This window comes from Pelophylax lessonae (assembly GCF_965119305.1).
Source record: "Pelophylax lessonae genome assembly, chromosome: 13".
Taxonomy (NCBI): domain Eukaryota; kingdom Metazoa; phylum Chordata; class Amphibia; order Anura; family Ranidae; genus Pelophylax; species Pelophylax lessonae.
The window spans coordinates 17,751,061-17,767,768 of NC_138780.1; the positions used below are offsets into that span (position 1 = coordinate 17,751,061).

Below are 16,708 nucleotides of genomic sequence, written 5' to 3' on the forward strand. Positions count from 1 at the left end.
CACAGTACTTGTACTTTTACTTTCAGTACTTGAGAAGCAAAATATTTAAAAAAAAACTACTTGCAATACTTAAGTACAAAAAATGTTGAATACTTTAGTACTTCTACTCAAGTCACTTTTTGATCGAGCACTTGTACTTTTACTCAAGTCAAGCACTTGTAATTTTACTCAAGTATGGGTTTCGAGTACTTTATACAACTCTGCTTACCGTTGACTGATTCCCTACTTCTCCTGGGAGATTTTTCCAAGCCCCCACTCATATATTGGTAAAATAATACTTTCTAAAGCCCCGTACACACGCACAGATTGTTGGCCAATCGATCGGCCAACTTTTGTCCAGTGTTTGTTGGTTGAAATGTGCTCTAGACTTGCACTGGACTTTTGTTGGCCAACAAAAACCATCTTCAGAAGTGATGTCATGCTCTGGTTGACTTTCAGTGTGTTTTTTCTTCTCTGAGCATGCCCAGTCTTGCTCATCTGATTTTTGTCTGCCGAAATCTGTACTGACTGAGGAACAATCGGCCGTTCTTTGTTGGCCAACAAAAATTTTATAGCCGAAAATTCGCAGTTGGTTGTCGGAAGCATCATCCTAACAAGCCAACAGTAGGCAGATCGGACGTTGGCCAACAATTTACGGCCAACAATCTGTGCGTGTGTACGGGGCTTTAGATCGATTTTGATCTTTCCTCCTGCTACTTTGAGGTCATGTCCCCGTGTTCTTGGTCTTGCCCTTCATATTTATACTGGGCTGCCTTGAGCACCCGTACTGGGAAATTACTGTTGCCCTTTTCGTACCCCAGAAAGGAACTGGTTAGCATAGCTACGTGGGACCTCACCATTATTATTTTTTGTTCATCACCACGTCCCTTTCCCGTGTTTTTTGACAAACACTTTAGTATCTTGATGTGCTCGGCACGGTTGTTACAGCCAGAGTTTTGAGAGCAAATATTTACCACTGGAGAACCCAAAACAAAGACAAGAGCAAAAATGCTACAAGTCCAGAAACCTCGAATGGAAATTCCAGGAGAAGATGGCGGGTCTCTAAAACGTCCGGAGGACTCAAGAGCTGAGTATTGCCTGTCCACGACTTCAACTTCTACTCACGCACTTCCAACATGGCAATTATTAGATGTGTTTTTTTTTTTTTTCTTACCTTTAACCACTTTAGGACCGGAGGATTTTCCTGCTTTACGTCCAGGCCACTTTTTGCGATTCGGCACTGTGCGACTTTAACTGACAATTGCGCGGTCATGCAACGCCGTACCCAAACGATATTTACGTCTTTTTTTTCCCACAAACAGAGCTTTCTTTTGGTGGTATTTGATCTCCTCTGCGCTTTTCATTTTTTGCAATATTAATAAAAAAAGCGACAATTTTGAAAAAATAACAATATTTTTCTACTTTGACAGTTAAAAAATATCCAATATATTCAATTTTTGTCATATATTTAGGCCAAAATGTATTTAGCTACATGTCTTTGACAAAAAAATTCTCAATGAGCGTATTTTTAACCGCTTTAAGACTGGAAGATTTTACCCCATTCCTGAACAGGCCATATTTTGCGATTCGGCACTGCGTTACTTTAATGGACAATTGCGCGGTCGTGCGATGCTGTACCCAAATTAAATTTATGTTTTTATTTTCCCCACAAATAGAGCTTTCTTTTGTCGGTATTTGATCACCTGTGCGATTTTTACTTTTTGCGCTATAAACAAAAAAAGAGCGACAATTTTGAAAAAATAACAATATTTTTCACATTTTTTATATGAAATTCCCCCCCCAAAAAAATGTAAAAATCAAAATTTTTTAACATTTTAGGCCAATTTGTTTGCTGCTACATATGTTTGGTAAAAAAAAAAATCGCAATAAGCGTATTTTGATTGGTTTGCCCAAAAGTTATCGCAGCTACTAACTACGGGAAATTTATGTCATTTTTATTGTTTTTTTTTTTAAACGAGTAATGGCGGCGATCTGCGTTTTTTTTTGCGGGACTGCAACATTGTGCGGACAGATCGGACCCCTAACTGACATTTTTTACACTTTTGGGGGTACCAGTGACATTACTACAGTAATCAGTGCTATAAATATGCACTGTTACTGTAAAAATGACACTGGCAGGGAAGGGGTTAACTTTATTGGTGATCAAGGGGTTAATGTATGCCTGGTGCTTACTGACGTGTGTGGGGGGAGGGGACTGTGTGACACAGACACAGATCACAGGTTCAGCTATGCTGAATCCTGTAATCTGTCCCTGCCTGTCACATAGGAGATCCTCCCGCTTTGTTTACACAAGCGGGCGGATTTCCTCACTTGATCCCCGACGATCGGGGAAGAGCGGCAGTGATCACCGCCTCTCCTCCCCTGGCCCGACTCCCGCTGTGTCTGAATACAGCGGGAGCGAGCCTCCGGCGGCGTGCACGCGCCGCCCACAAGGGGAGGAGTCCAGCGACGTAGACCTACCTCTCTGGACGATAACGAACCACTTTGCCGCAGTACGCTCAATGTGAGCGGTCGGCAAGTGGTTAATAGCTTTCATTTGAGTTTTCCTCAATGGCTACATTAGAAAACACAAAGTCAAAGTAATACGCTGAACCAAATTATAAAGGCAACACTTATGTTTTTGCCCCCAATTTTTCATGAGGTGAACTCAAAGATCTAAGACTTTTTCTATGTACGCAAAAGGCCATTTTATCTCAAATATTATTCACAAATCTGTCTAAATCTGTGTTAGTGAGCGCTTCTCCTTTGCCGAGATAATCCATCCACCTCACAGGTGTGGCATATCAAGATGCTGATTGGCAGAGGCGTAACTAGAACCTTCAGGGCCCCGGTGCAAGAAACCATAAAGGGCCCCCCGGACCCCTTCCCTTCAAGCCTGAGGCTCTTCCCACTGATCCTGGGGCCCTCTACTCTCATCCTGGGACCCTTTCACAAGTTCTGCAGTGGGCTCCCTTCCTGCCATCTTGGGGCCTCCCCACGTTGGTGGAATGCCAGGGCCAGGTCGCAAGTGTGACCTTTGTGATCCTGGAAGTTCACCCACTGGTGTCAGTAGTTTTTATTTTTTGGTATTTTAATTGTATTATTTTTATCATTTTATTTTATTTTTTTGCGATGCCACTGACTATGACTCTGTCCATTCAGACAAGGAAGGAAGCTGGTAAATTACATATTTACCGACCCCTTCCTGGTTCTCTATTGTGACACATCCCCTGCAGCAGCCGGCAGGAGAGGGGAGGGAGCACAGTGGGTGGGGGGGGGGGGGGCAGCACAGTGGTGGGGGGACCAGGGGAGCACACAGGGGCCCAGAGAGAGCAGAACACAAGTGAACTGGATAGGAGGAGTGGCGGGGGCAGCATACAGAGGAACCAATTTCCTCCATTTTCCTCCTACAGTGACAGGAGGGAAAAGGAGGACAGTGATTTCATCCAAATGCTGCCTCCTATCCAGGTTTACAGTGGAGCCGCACAGGCCCCCTGGAGCATGGGGCCCGGTTGCAACCCCTGTAGTTACACCCCTGCTGATTGGACAGCATGATTTTTGCACAGGTGTGCCTCAGGTTGGCCACAATAAAAGGCCACTCTAAAATGTGCAGTTTTATCACACAGCACAATGCCACCGATGTCGCAAGTTTTGAGGGAGGGTGCAGTTGGCATGCTGACTGCAGGAATGTCCACTAGAGCTGTTGCCCGTGAAGTGAATGTTCATTTCTCTACCATAAGGCGTCTCCAATGGCGTTTCAGAGAGTTTTGTAGTACATCCAACCAGCCTCACAACCGTAGACCACATGTAACCACACCAGCCCAGGACCTCCACATCCAGCATCTTCACCTCCAAGATGGTCTGAGACCAGCCACCCGGACAGCTGCTGCAACAACCAAAGAAGTTCTGCACAAACTGTCAGAGACCATCTAAGGGAAGCTCATCTGCATGCTCATTGTCAGTGGCGGCTGGTGCTCAAAATGTTTGGGGGGGTGCAAACAGAAAAAGGTAATAGGCATTACTTTGCGGCAAAAAAACACTGTAAAAAATTGCGTGACTTTGAGGTCACAAAAGTGTGAAAGGGGCCCTCAGTAATCAATGTATAGTGTGCCCCCTTCAATGCAGAGTGACCATCATGCCCCCTTCAATGCAGAGTGACCAGCGTGCCCCCTTCAGTGCAGAGTGACCAGCGTGCCCCCTTCAGTGCAGAGTGACCAGCGTGCCCCCTTTTAATGCAGAGGGACCAGCGTTCCCCCTTTCCATGCAGAGTGACCAGCATGCCCCCTTTCAATGCAGAGTGACCAGCGTGCCCCCTTTCAATGCAGAGTGACCAGCATGCCCCCTTTCAATGCAGAGTGACCAGCGTTCCCCCTTTCAATGCAGAGTGACCAGCATGCCCTCTTTTAATGCAGAGTGACCAGCGTGTCCCCTTTCAATGCAGAGTGACCAGCGTGCCGTGCCCCCTTTCAATGCAGAGTGACCATCGTGCCTCCTTCAATGCAGAGTGACCAGCGTGCCCCCTTCAATGCAGAGTGACCAACGTGCCTGCTTTCAATGCAGGGTGACCAGCGTGCCCCCCTTCAATGCAGAGTGACCAGTGCACTTACCTGCAGCTGCGGCTTCTCCTCAGTCCCCCGCGTCTCCTCGAGTCCTCCCGCCTCCTCCTCGGCCAATGGCATGGGTTCGCCTTTCAGGCCAATCGGGAAGCGGGTCTCGGAAACGCTTCCTGATTTGCCAGGAGGAGGATCCATGTGACAATAGCGAATTTTCATTCGCTATTGTCACACAAATGGGTGGGCTAGGGCGCAGTGCTCTGCGCCCCGAGTCCACCCTTTTCTGAAGCCTATTAGAGCCTCTGGCTCTAATCACGTGATTCAGAAAAAAACCCATTGAACTCCATGCGTCCGGCGCCCCGCATGTAGATTAGGGGGCCGGACGCATGGATGGGGGGGCGGTGCCCCTGTGCCCCCAACGCACCAGCCGCCACTGCTCATTGTCCTTATCTGGGTGTCCACCTGACTGCAGTTCATCACCATAACCGACTTAATTGGGCAAATGCCCACATTCAATGGCGTCTGGCACTTTGGTAAGGTGTTCTCTTCACGGGTGAATCCCGGTTTTCTTAGATCTTTGAGTTCAGCTCATGAAAAAGGGGGGCTAAAACAAATGTTGCTTTTATATTTTGATCAGTATAAAACACCTCATATAATAGCAGAGAATGGGTTAGGAATACATACAACATCTCTAATATGATGAGATTAGGAAGAACATACTAAAGACTTCACAGGAAAGAACTCCAAGGCAAAGAGTCTTAATTCCAAGTTGCAATATCTATTACCGCAAACACGTAAAAACCAATCTCGTCCAAAAGGCACAGCTGTGCATAATCAACAATGAGTTCATAGACTAAAAAGTACTAGGAAGGAAAAAGCAAAGAGAGAAAGGATTAGCAAAAAGAGGAAGGGGTTGGTAGATGCTAAAGTTTCAATTACAAAGGTTTCATTCAAAAACTGGAAAGAATGATTTGAAGTGGTTTGCTCCTAAGCGTGTCAAAAAGAAAACAAAAAGGCGATAAGACTGGGCAGACATATAAAATGAAAGAAAAAAAAAAACAGTGCCAGTGTCACGGTCAGGGGTCAAGCTTGGAGACCGGTAGCTGTAGCAGAAGAGACGCTCCTACTGACCAGCAGGATGGGTATACAAGCAGGTCACTCTGGCAGATGACACGGGCTCAACCGAGGTGCGGGGTCTAAGCACTAACCAGTATTCGCCAGAGTTCCTGATGGTGGAGAAGGGTTTTGCTGGCTACTAATATCAGGTCAAGTTCCTCAGGATCAACCCACCAGGTGAGCAAGCCGGAGTCCAGTAGCAGATTTAGCAGGTAGAGATGGAACAAGTCAAAGGTTGGTAACCAGGTTGCAGTAGCTAGTACCAGGTCACGGTCCTCAGAATCACCCCACCGGGAGGTAAGCAAGCCAAGGACAAGTAGTTGATTTAGCAGGTAGGGATCAAGCAGAAGCATAGTTGAAGAACAAGCCTACAGTCAAGCATGGTGGTGGGAGTGTCATGGTCTGGGGCTGCATGAGTGCTGCCGTCACTGGGGAGCTACAGTTCATTGAGGGAACCATGAATGCCAACATGTACTGTGACATACTGAAGCAGAGCATGATCCCCTCCCTTCAGAGACTGGGCTGCAGGGCAGTATTCCAACATGATAACGACCCCAAACACCTCCAAGACGACCACTGCCTTGCTAAAGAAGATGAAGGTAAAGGTGATGGACTGGCCAAGCATGACTCCAGACCTAAACCCTATTGAGCATCTGTGGGGCATCCTCAAACGGAAGGTGGAGGAGTGCAAGGTCTCTAACATCCATCAGCTCCGTGATGTCATCATGGAGGAGTGGAAGAGGACTCCAGTGGCAACCTGAACAGAGCTCTCCTGCAAATGTATTGAGACAACCCATTTACCACTGGCAGGGATGCTTACAATGATCAGGGAAAAAAACCTTGTTGTAACTGCAGTGTGAGCTGAGCTAGAGTTTGCCTTCAATTTGTTGAGGCTGCAAAATTTGGAAACCTTTTTTTTTTTTTTTTTGGGGGGGGGGGGGGGGTTGGTTGTTTTATTTATTTATTTTTTTTTTTTTTTTGCTATTTGGGTTTTATTTTTTTGGGAGGTTTTATTTTGCTTTTTTTTTTTTTTGAAGGGGGGGGGGTAAAATCTTAATTTTGCTTTTATTTATGTTTTAAATTTTAAATTTCATTTTATTAATTACATTTTTTTAAGGAGCTTAGTTCCTTATTCCAGCCCAGTGCCTTGTTTTTTGCTATCTGGGTTTTGTTTTTGTTTTTTTGGTTGTTTTCGCTTTTTTTTTTTTTTTTTTTTGGAAGGGGGGGGGGACTATTATTTTTTACATTTTCAATTTTATTTTTTTAATTGCATTTTTCAGGGACCTTAGTTCCTCATTCCAAGTCAGTTTTGGAGGAGGGGGGTGGTTGCTTTTATTTATTTTTTTAAATGTTAAATTTAAATTTTTTAATTCCATTTTTTAAGGACTTCAGTTTCATTTTCCAGGTCAGTACCTTGTTTTTATGCTATTTGGGTTTTTCTTTTTTTTGGGGGGGGGGGGGGGGGGGGGTGGTTGCTTTTATTTATTTTTTTAAATTTCGATTTTGTTTTTTTTAAATACATTTTTTGGGGGGGGGGGTTGCTTTTATTTATTTTTTTAAGTTTTGATTTTGTTTTTTTAAATACATTTTTTAGGGAGGACCTTTGTTCCTTACTCCAGATCACTGCCTTGTTTTTTTGCTATCTGGGTTTTGCTTTTTTTTTTGGGGGGGGGGGGATTGCTTTTACTTATTTTTTTAATTTTTAATTTAATTTTTCTTTTAATTACATTTTTAAGGACCTTAGTTCCTTATTCCAGCTCAGTGCCTTGTTTTTTTGCTATTTGGGTTTGTTTGTTTTTTTCCTTTTTTTTTTTTTTGGGGGGGGGGGTTGCTTTTATTTATCTTTTTAATTTTCAATTTCATTTTTATAAATTACATTTTTTAAGGACCTTAGTTCCTTATTCCAGGTCAGTGCCTTATTTTTTTGCTATTTGGGTTTTGTTTTTTCTTTTTGTTTTTTTGAGGGGGAAGGGGGGGGGTTGCTTATATTTATTTTTTTGATTTTCAATTTCATTTTTTTAATTACATTTCTTAGGGACCTTAGTTCCTTATTTCAGCTCAGTGCCTTGTTTTTTTGCTATTTGGGTTTTTTATTTTCTTTTTTAATTGCGGGGGGGGGGGGGGGTTGCTTTTATTTATTTTTTACATTTTCATTTTCATTTTTTTAATTACATTTTTTTAAGGGCCTTAGTTCCTTATTCCAGGTCAGTGCCTTTGAAATATACAAAAAGCTGGGTAAATAATTGTCATCGGGTAACCCGCTCTGAGAACCATTGTTGGAGTACATGGAGAGAGGATGTGGTGCAAAGGAGGCTGAGGTAGGTCAGCGGCACTGAGATGCTATAAATAAAAAAATTTAAAAAATAAAAAAACAACAAAGGGGAAAAAAAAAAAGCCAATTGTTTCTTATACACAAAAACATATTAATTTAGCATTTACATCTGCTTTCATTATCCCTCAATTAATTCATTAATGTCTGTTTATCAAGCCTCAGTGGCACTGAAATGCAAAACAAAATAAAAAATAAAAAAACAACAAAGGGAAAAAATAAAATAAAATAATAAAATAAAATAAAAATCCAATTGTTTCTTATACACAAACACATATTTATTTAGCATTTACATCTGCTTTAATTATCCATCGATTAATTCATTTCTGTCTCTCAAGCCTCAGTGGCACTGAAATGCAAAAAAATAAATAAATAAATAAATAAATAAATAAAACAACAACAAAGGGAAAAAAAAATAAAATAAAATAATACAATTAAAAAAAAAATCCAATTGTTTCTTATACACAAAAACATATTAATTTAGCATTTACATCTGCTTTAATTATCCATCAATTAATTAATTAGTTTCTGTTTATCAAGCCTCAGTGGCACTGAAATGCAAAAAAAAAAAATAAATAATAAATAAAAAAACAACAAAGGAAAAAAAACAGCCAATTGTTTCTTATACACAAAAACATATTCATTTAGGATTTACATCTGCTTTAATTATCCATCGATTAATTAATTTCTGTTTATCAAGCCTCAGTGGCACTGAAATGCAAAAAAATAAAAAAATAAAAGAACTAAGGGAAAAAAATAAAATTAAATAATAAAATTAAAAAGAAATCCCATTGTTTCTTATACACAAAAACATATTCATTTAGCATTTACATCAGCTGTAATTATCAATCGATTAATTAATTAATTTCTCTCTCAAGCCTCGGTGGCACTGAAATGCAAAAAAAAAAATACAACAAAGGGGAAAAAAAATAAAATAATAAAATAACGTTGTTACTCATTTGCATTCTTCAATAAAATACTTGAAACAGAAACAAAAAAAATAAATAAATAATAAAAAAAATGCCAATTGTTTCTTATATACAGAAACATATTAATTTAGCATTTACATCTACTTTAATTATCCATCGATTAATTAATTAATTTCTGTCTCTCAAGCCTCAGTGGCACTGAAATGCAAAAAAAAAAAAAAAAAAAAAAAATACAACAAAGGGAAAAAATAAATAAAATAAAATAATACAATAAAAAAAAAGCCAATTGTTTCTTATACACAAAAACATATTTATTTAGCATTCGCATCTGCTTTAATTATCCATCGATTAATTAATTAATTTCTGGCTCTCAAGCCTCAGTGGCACTGAAATGCAAAAAAAAACAAAGGGAAAAAAATAAATAAATAAAATAAAAAAAATGCCAATTGTTTCTTATACACAAAAACATATTAATTTAGCATTTACATCTGCTTTAATTATCCATCGATTAATCAATTAATTTCTGTCTCTCAAGCCTCAGTGGCACTGAAATACAAAAAAAATAAATAAATAAATAATAATAAAACAACAAAGGGAAAAAAATAAAATAAAATAAATCCAATTGTTTCTTATACACAAAAACATATTCATTTAGCATTTACATCTGCTTTAATTATCCATCGCTTAATTAATTAATTTCTGTTTATCAAGCCTCAGTGGCACTGAAGTGCAAAAAAATAAATAAATAAATAAAAAAACAACAAAAGGGGGGGAGCCAATTGTTTCTTATACACAAAAACATATTCATTTAGCGTTTACATCTGCTTTAACTATCCATCGATTAATTAATTAATTTCTGTTTATCAAGCCTCAGTGGCACTGAAATGCAAAAAAAAAAAATAAAAAATAAAAAAACAACAAAAGGGAAAAAAATAAAATAATAAAATAAAAAAAAATCCAATTGTTTCTTATACACAAAAACATATTCATTTAGCATTTACATCTGCTTTAATTATCCATCGATTAACTAATTAATTTCTGTCTCTCAAGCCTTAGTGGCACTGAAATGCAAAAAAAATAAATTAATAAATAAATAAAAAAACAACAAAGGGAAAAAAATAAAATAAAATAATAAAATAAAAAAAATCCATTTGTTTCTGATACACGAAAACATATTCATTTAGCATTTACATCTGCTTTCATTATCCATTGATTCATTCATTCATTTCTGTTTATCAAGCCTCAGTGGCACTGGAATGCAAAAATAAATAAATAAATAAAAAAACAACAAAAGGGAAAAAAATAAAATAATAAAATTAAAAAAAAAAAAATCCAATTGTTTCTTATACACAAAAACATATTCATTTAGCATTTACATCTGCTTTCATTATCCATTGATTCATTCATTCATTTCTGTCTCTCAAGCCTCAGTGGCACTGAAATACAAAAAACAAAAAAAAAAAAGGGAAAAAAATAAAATAAAATAATAAAAATATAAAAAAACAGCCAATTGTTTATTATACACAAAAACATATTCATTTAGCATTTACATCTGCTTTAATTATCCATCGATTAATTAATACATTTTTGTTTATCAAGCCTCAGTGGCACTGAAATACAAAAAAACAAAAAAAAAAAGGGAAAAAAATAAAATAAAAATATAAAAAAACAGCCAATTATTTCTTATACACAAAAACATATTAATTTAGCATTTACATCTGCTTTAATTATCCATTGATTAATTAATAAATTTTTGTTTATCAAGCCTCAGTGGCACTGAAATGCAAAAAAAAAAAAAAAAAACAACAAAGGAAAAATAATAAAATAATAAAATAAAATAAATCCAATTGTTTCTTATACACAAAAACATATTCATTTAGCATTTACATCTGCTTTAGATATCCATTGATTTAATGAATGAATTTCTGTCTCTCAAGCCTCCAATAGTTATCTATTGGTGAATATCAAACGTATCTATAGAACAGCTCAGACACCCTGCCTGCTATTCCATGAGGAATTGCCTCTGCCCCATCAGCCAATCAGCTGCCTCGTAGCCCTGTCAATCAGACCAGCTCTGCCTGCACCTGCTGTTGTAGAATGAGGCAATGCTTTAGCAGGCCACACCCCCTCTCCCAGCACACAGGTGAGGATCCCAGTCACTCTGAGCTGACTATGTTACCTGCAGACATCCATTCTACCTGCATCTATCAGCTGATCTGCTGTGTGTGACATGCCATGCATCCTACAATCCCTGCTAGCCTGATGGGAACCTAACTTTTTATTTCAGCACTTTTTATCTTTTCATTTTTTATTTTTTTATTTTTAATTTTTAGTTTGCACTTTGCAATTGCACTGAAAGGTGTAACAGCCTGGAAGGATGGAGATGGAGATGAAGTCCCCCCACCTGTGCTCTGTCTTATTGAGCGCAATGCTGGCCATCATTGTTGCGTTTACTGCAAGCAGCGAAGCGACCGACTGTAAGTGATTTATTTATTTATTTTATAATTTAATATAAAAATTATAAATAATAGAAATATTTATTTATAATTTATGGCGGTGGATTAATCGGATGGGTCACTACAGATGGCCATGGCCATGTCATATTCCTATTATGTAAAGGCTGGTCGTGTTTTATTTGCATTCGTTGTTCAAGAATTGCTATCCATGTATATTTTTATATATTTGTGTACGCTTTTTATTATTTTCTGTTTTAACGGATAGACTTAAATATTTTACACATTCATGTCTGTCTTCTAAAGTCCACGAGGGGCTTTTTTTTTTGGGGTGCTTTTTTCTTTTAGGGGTTCCTTGCACACAACGTTTGGTAAATGATTTCTGTTGTCTCGTTTTCATTTTGTATTGTATGATGACCTTTCCCAGCCAGGGTTCCTTCTGAGGTTAGTAGGGAGTTCCTCCTTTTTGGGGTTAGTAAGGGGGTTCCTCCTTTTTGAGGTTAGTAGGGAGTTCCTCCTTTTTGAGGTTAGTAGGGGGTTCCTCCTTTTTGGGGTTAGTGGGGGTTCCTCCTTTTCTGAGGTTAGTAGGGGGTTCCTCCTTTTCTGAGGTTAGTAGGGAGTTCTTCCTTTTTTGGGGTCAGTATGGAGTTCCTCCTTTTGTGGGGTTAGTAAGGGGGTTCCTCCTTTTTGAGGTTAGTAAGGGGGTTCCTCCTTTTTGGGGTTAGTAAGGAGTTCCTCCTTTTTGGGGGTTAGTAGGGAGTTCCTCCTTTTTGGGGTTAGTAGGGAGTTCCTCCTTTTTGGGGTTAGTAGGGAGTTCCTCCTTTTTGAGGTTAGTAGGGGGTTCCTCCTTTTTGGGGTTAGTGGGGGTTCCTCCTTTTTGGGGTTAGTGGGGGTTCCTCCTTTTCTGAGGTTAGTAGGGGGTTCCTCCTTTTCTGAGGTTAGTAGGGGGTTCCTCCTTTTCTGAGGTTAGTAGGGAGTTCTTCCTTTTTTGGGGTCAGTATGGAGTTCCTCCTTTTTGGGGGTTAGTAAGGAGTTCCTCCTTTTTGGGGGTTAGTAGGGAGTTCCTCCTTTTTGGGGGTTAGTAGGGGGTTCCTCCTTTTTGGGGTTAGTAGGGGGTTCCTCCTTTTTGGGGTTAGTAGGGGGTTCCTCCTTTTTGGGGTTAGTAGGGGGTTCCTCCTTTTTTGGGGTCAGTATGGAGTTCCTCCTTTTTTGGGGTTAGTAAGGAGTTCCTCCTTTTTGAGGTTAGTAGGGGGTTCCTCCTTTGTGGGGTTAGTAGGGGGTTCCTCCTTTGTGGGGTTAGTAGGGGGTTCCTCCCTTTGTGGGGTTAGTAAGGGGGTTCCTCCCTTTGTGGGGTTAGTAGGGGGTTCCTCCCTTTGTGGGGTTAGTAGGGGCGTTCCTCCCTTTGTGGGGTTAGTAGGGGCGTTCCTCCCTTTGTGGGGTTAGTAGGGGCGTTCCTCCCTTTGTGGGGTTAGTAGGGGCGTTCCTCCCTTTGTGGGGTTAGTAGGGGCGTTCCTCCCTTTGTGGGGTTAGTAGGGGTGTTCCTCCTTTGTGGGGTTAGTAGGGGGGTTCCTCCTTTGTGGGGTTAGTAGGGGGGTTCCTCCTTTGTGGGGTTAGTAGGGGGGTTCCTCCTTTGTGGGGTTAGTAGGGGGGTTCCTCCTTTGTGGGGTTAGTAGGGGGGTTCCTCCCTTTGTGGGGTTAGTAGGGGGGTTCCTCCTTTGTGGGGTTAGTAGGGGGGTTCCTCCCTTTGTGGGGTTAGTAGGGGGGTTCCTCCCTTTCGAGGTGAGTTGGGGGGGTTCCTCCCCTTTATTTAGGTTAGTAGGAGGTTCCATGAACAACGAGCAATGGTAAATGATCTCCTGCCTACACTGACCACCAATGTTTCGTAGACCACATGTAGCAATTGTAGGTACATGAGGAGGTTACCCTGCTGCAGGTGACTAATACCCCCAGATGAATGGAAAAGCCTGAGGATATAGAATTGTTTTACTGCCTCCTAGTGTGGACATGTACAGTACATTTTTTTTTTTTTTCTCTAATCTCTTTTGGATCTGCTGCCAATGGATTGATAATTTTTATCCCCATAAGGGATGATTATAGCATATCTTCTCTTTGGGTCCATATTGAGTGGATATGTATATATGTCTGGGTGTATTATAAATGAATACATTTTAATTAATTAAAAAAAAAAAAAAAAAAAATATATATATATATAATACATTTTTTTTTTTTTTTTTTTACCCAATTGGTTTGTTCATACTCCTATTCTCACATTTTTGTCTGGTGCTCTTGTACGTGGATTATCTTTTCAACGGTACCTGACGTAAAAGCGGTAATGAACCGAAAGGAAACCTTTTATTATATTGCAGCTTACCAATTCTTAGACGTTTCGGCTGCATTAGCTTCCCTTTTTCAGGCTTGCTTTCTTTTATTTCTCGTTATTTCTTTTTTTTTGGGGGGGGGTTGGTTATTTTTGGTTTTTTTTGGAGGGGGTGTTTTGTTTTTTTGGGGTTTTTTGTGGGGGGGGGGGGAGATAGTTTTGTTTTTTGGAGGGGGGTGGTTTTTTTTTTTTGGTTTTTTTTATTGTGGGGGGTGGTGTTGGGGTACCAACACAAGCAATGTTGGTGTGGTGATCTTGCCTTGCTGTGCCTTTATGTTCTGATGGAGGGGACTGCCCCCCCCCCCCCCCCCATGCCAGAACACACTGATCAACGCTTGCAGCCATTGGCTGGTGCTGCTCATCGGGCGCTGGTTTTCTAGCTTGTCCCTTCAACAAAAGCTGATCGTTAGACCAGCTCATGATCCAATATTGGGCCCTGTTCAGAGATGAGCCTTTTTACGAGCTGAAAAACGCTCATCTCTGAAGTCTCAAAACGCCCAACAAGCAAAATGCCATTCATTTCAATGGCCGCTGTTCACATCTGAGTGGTTTGTCGCCTGAAGCTCAAAAAAGCTTCTTTTTTTGGCAGATTACAAGCGTTTTTGTTAGATGTCAATGCCTGAAAATGATATGCTCAGGTGTGAATGGAGCCTTAGTGATTTTTAAGGCCAAAAAATATTGTTTGTGGCTCGATTTTTTTTTTTTTTTTTTTTTTTTTTTTTTTTTTTTTTTTTTTTTTTTTTTTTGGCGCGTTGATGAGCTATGATTGGTTGCAATCAAAATGAATGAAGGCGATCTTGAAGGATCGTATTGGTGTATGTTGTGATAGTCCTCTTTCATGGTTCTGGATGCTATGGTGTCACCCAATGGAGAGATCCCATTTGATATGGGTTATTCCACTTTGCCTAAAGTCCTTTGTCAACAGACAGTAGTGGGCCAACGGTACCTAAATGGTGGCAGTTATGTGACCTCCTTTTTTTTTTTTTTTTCTTACAAGTGTAATTTTCACGTGTGGGTGGGTGTGCCATAGAGAGGTCTTCTGGTCTGCTTATATTTTGCCTTCCTTGGTTCCTAGGCAGACCACCCTAGGTAATGCTATGCAGGGCAGCCATCAGAAATTTTGGGGCCCCTTACACAGCTTTAGGCCTGGGCCCCTCCAGGCCTGACCACCAACATTTTGTGGGGCCCGTCCTCTGGCCGTCCCACCAAATCTGCACCCTGGCCATCCCACCGAGTCCTTCAGTCCTTCACTTCTGTTTTAACACTCTTACAACTTAATGAATGAAAATGAATCCAATCCATCAAAGAGACATCCCCATATATTCAGCAAAGAGACAGCCCAATCCAGTAAAGAGACAGCCTCATATACTAAGAAAAGAGACATCCTAATCCAACAAAGAGACGGCCTCATATATTAAGCAAAGAGACCTCCTAATCCAGTAAAGAGACGTCCTCATATATTCAGCAAAGAGACATCCAAATCCAGTAAAGAGATGGCCTCATATATTAAGCAAAGAGACATCCTAATGCAACAAAGAGACAGCATCATATATTCAGCAAAGAGACATCCCAATCCAACAAATAGACAGCCTCATATATTCAGCAAAGAGACATCCCCATCCAGTAAAGAGAAGGCCTCATATATTCAGCAAAGAGACATCCCAATCCAGCAAAGAGACAGCGCAATCCAGCAAAGAGACATCCCATCAGCTGCCATGCTTAAGCAACTGCTAGTTACTACAGCAGCAACAAATCGGTCTTGTTGGTTGGGGCCTGGGTGGCTGGGCCCCTTGGAACCCCTGGGCCCCTACTGATGGCTGCCCTGATGGCTATGTGAATGAATGGGGCAGGCCAGGGACAGCAGTCAGGCTGGGGAGGAAAGAGTTGGATGACAGACGCTCTCCAGCCAAGAAATAAGTTGGGCTCTATTTGACTTGCTGCAGCTTCTAAAGCACCTTGTGAGAAGCTCGCAGTGTGCGGTTAAATCAGAGTAAGACCTTTCAGTCCAGGAGAGGAGCCGGTACAACTGTGCAAGACTGAAGGGAAGGGTGGAATTATGCTTTAAGTTGGTCACATTGCCAAGAGTGCGTCCAAAAACAAGGATGCTCTTCACCTTTTTGAAGGCCAATGGGAAGTCCCAAAGGCTGGATGAGGTGGGCGAGACTGCAGTCACAGAAGTTGTGATGAGTAGTTGGAGAGATATGAGTGCGCTAAAAAGCAATTATGCAAAGAGGCATCTGATTTATAGAGCAAAAAAAAATCTTTCCACTTACACTTGGCCCTGCAAAAATATTTATTTTCCCTTTCTCTTAGATATTGTAACAAACGAAACAGCCTCTGTTTATAGTGTATACAAAGTATGACAAAACAGGAACACGCTCCTGCTCCGAACGCTACTGTCTTTTTTTTTTTTTCCTCTGTTAATATTTTGCCCAAAACAAAAGACGGGTTATTTTTTGCTGGCCAGGAATGTGTGCAGCATTTCTTGAAGACCTGAGGCTATCATTAACCCGTTGTTGGCTGCAAAAATTCCACAGGTTGGGTTTAACTACCTTTCTAGTATGGCTCTATTGTATGTGTGTGTGTGTATATATATATATATATTATTAGAAAAATAAATAAATATAAAATATATATTAAATTATTTATAATAAAAAAAATAATAATTTTATAAAATATATATGCACTGCAAAGTAATGGGCCCTTAATGAAGAAATGCGCTTTCAGCCTTCAAGCAAAAAAGGAAAAAAAAAATTATTTATTTTATATATATATATATATATATATATATATATATATATATATATATATATATATATATACACTGTGTGTGATATATAAATACATTTTTTTTTTTCTTTTTTGCTTGAAGGCTGAAAGCGCATTTCTTCATTAAGGGCCCATTACTTTGCAGTGTGTATGTGTGTGTGTGTGTGTGTGTATATATATATATATATATATATACAGAAAAT

General features: G+C 39.9%; 1 protein-coding gene across 1 annotated transcript in view; it reads left to right on the plus strand.

Annotated features, from left to right (window-relative positions):
- Positions 1 to 11,295: 11,295 nt before the first annotated feature.
- The window catches only part of INSRR (insulin receptor related receptor), a gene marked incomplete at both ends in the record, with an annotated part of 134,892 nt that continues 129,479 nt past the window's right edge, over positions 11,296 to 16,708 (plus strand). The window contains one exon of the mRNA XM_082274828.1: positions 11,296 to 11,383. Within this exon, the coding sequence (XP_082130954.1) occupies positions 11,296 to 11,383 (88 nt within the window). The remainder of the gene's footprint in view (positions 11,384 to 16,708) is intronic.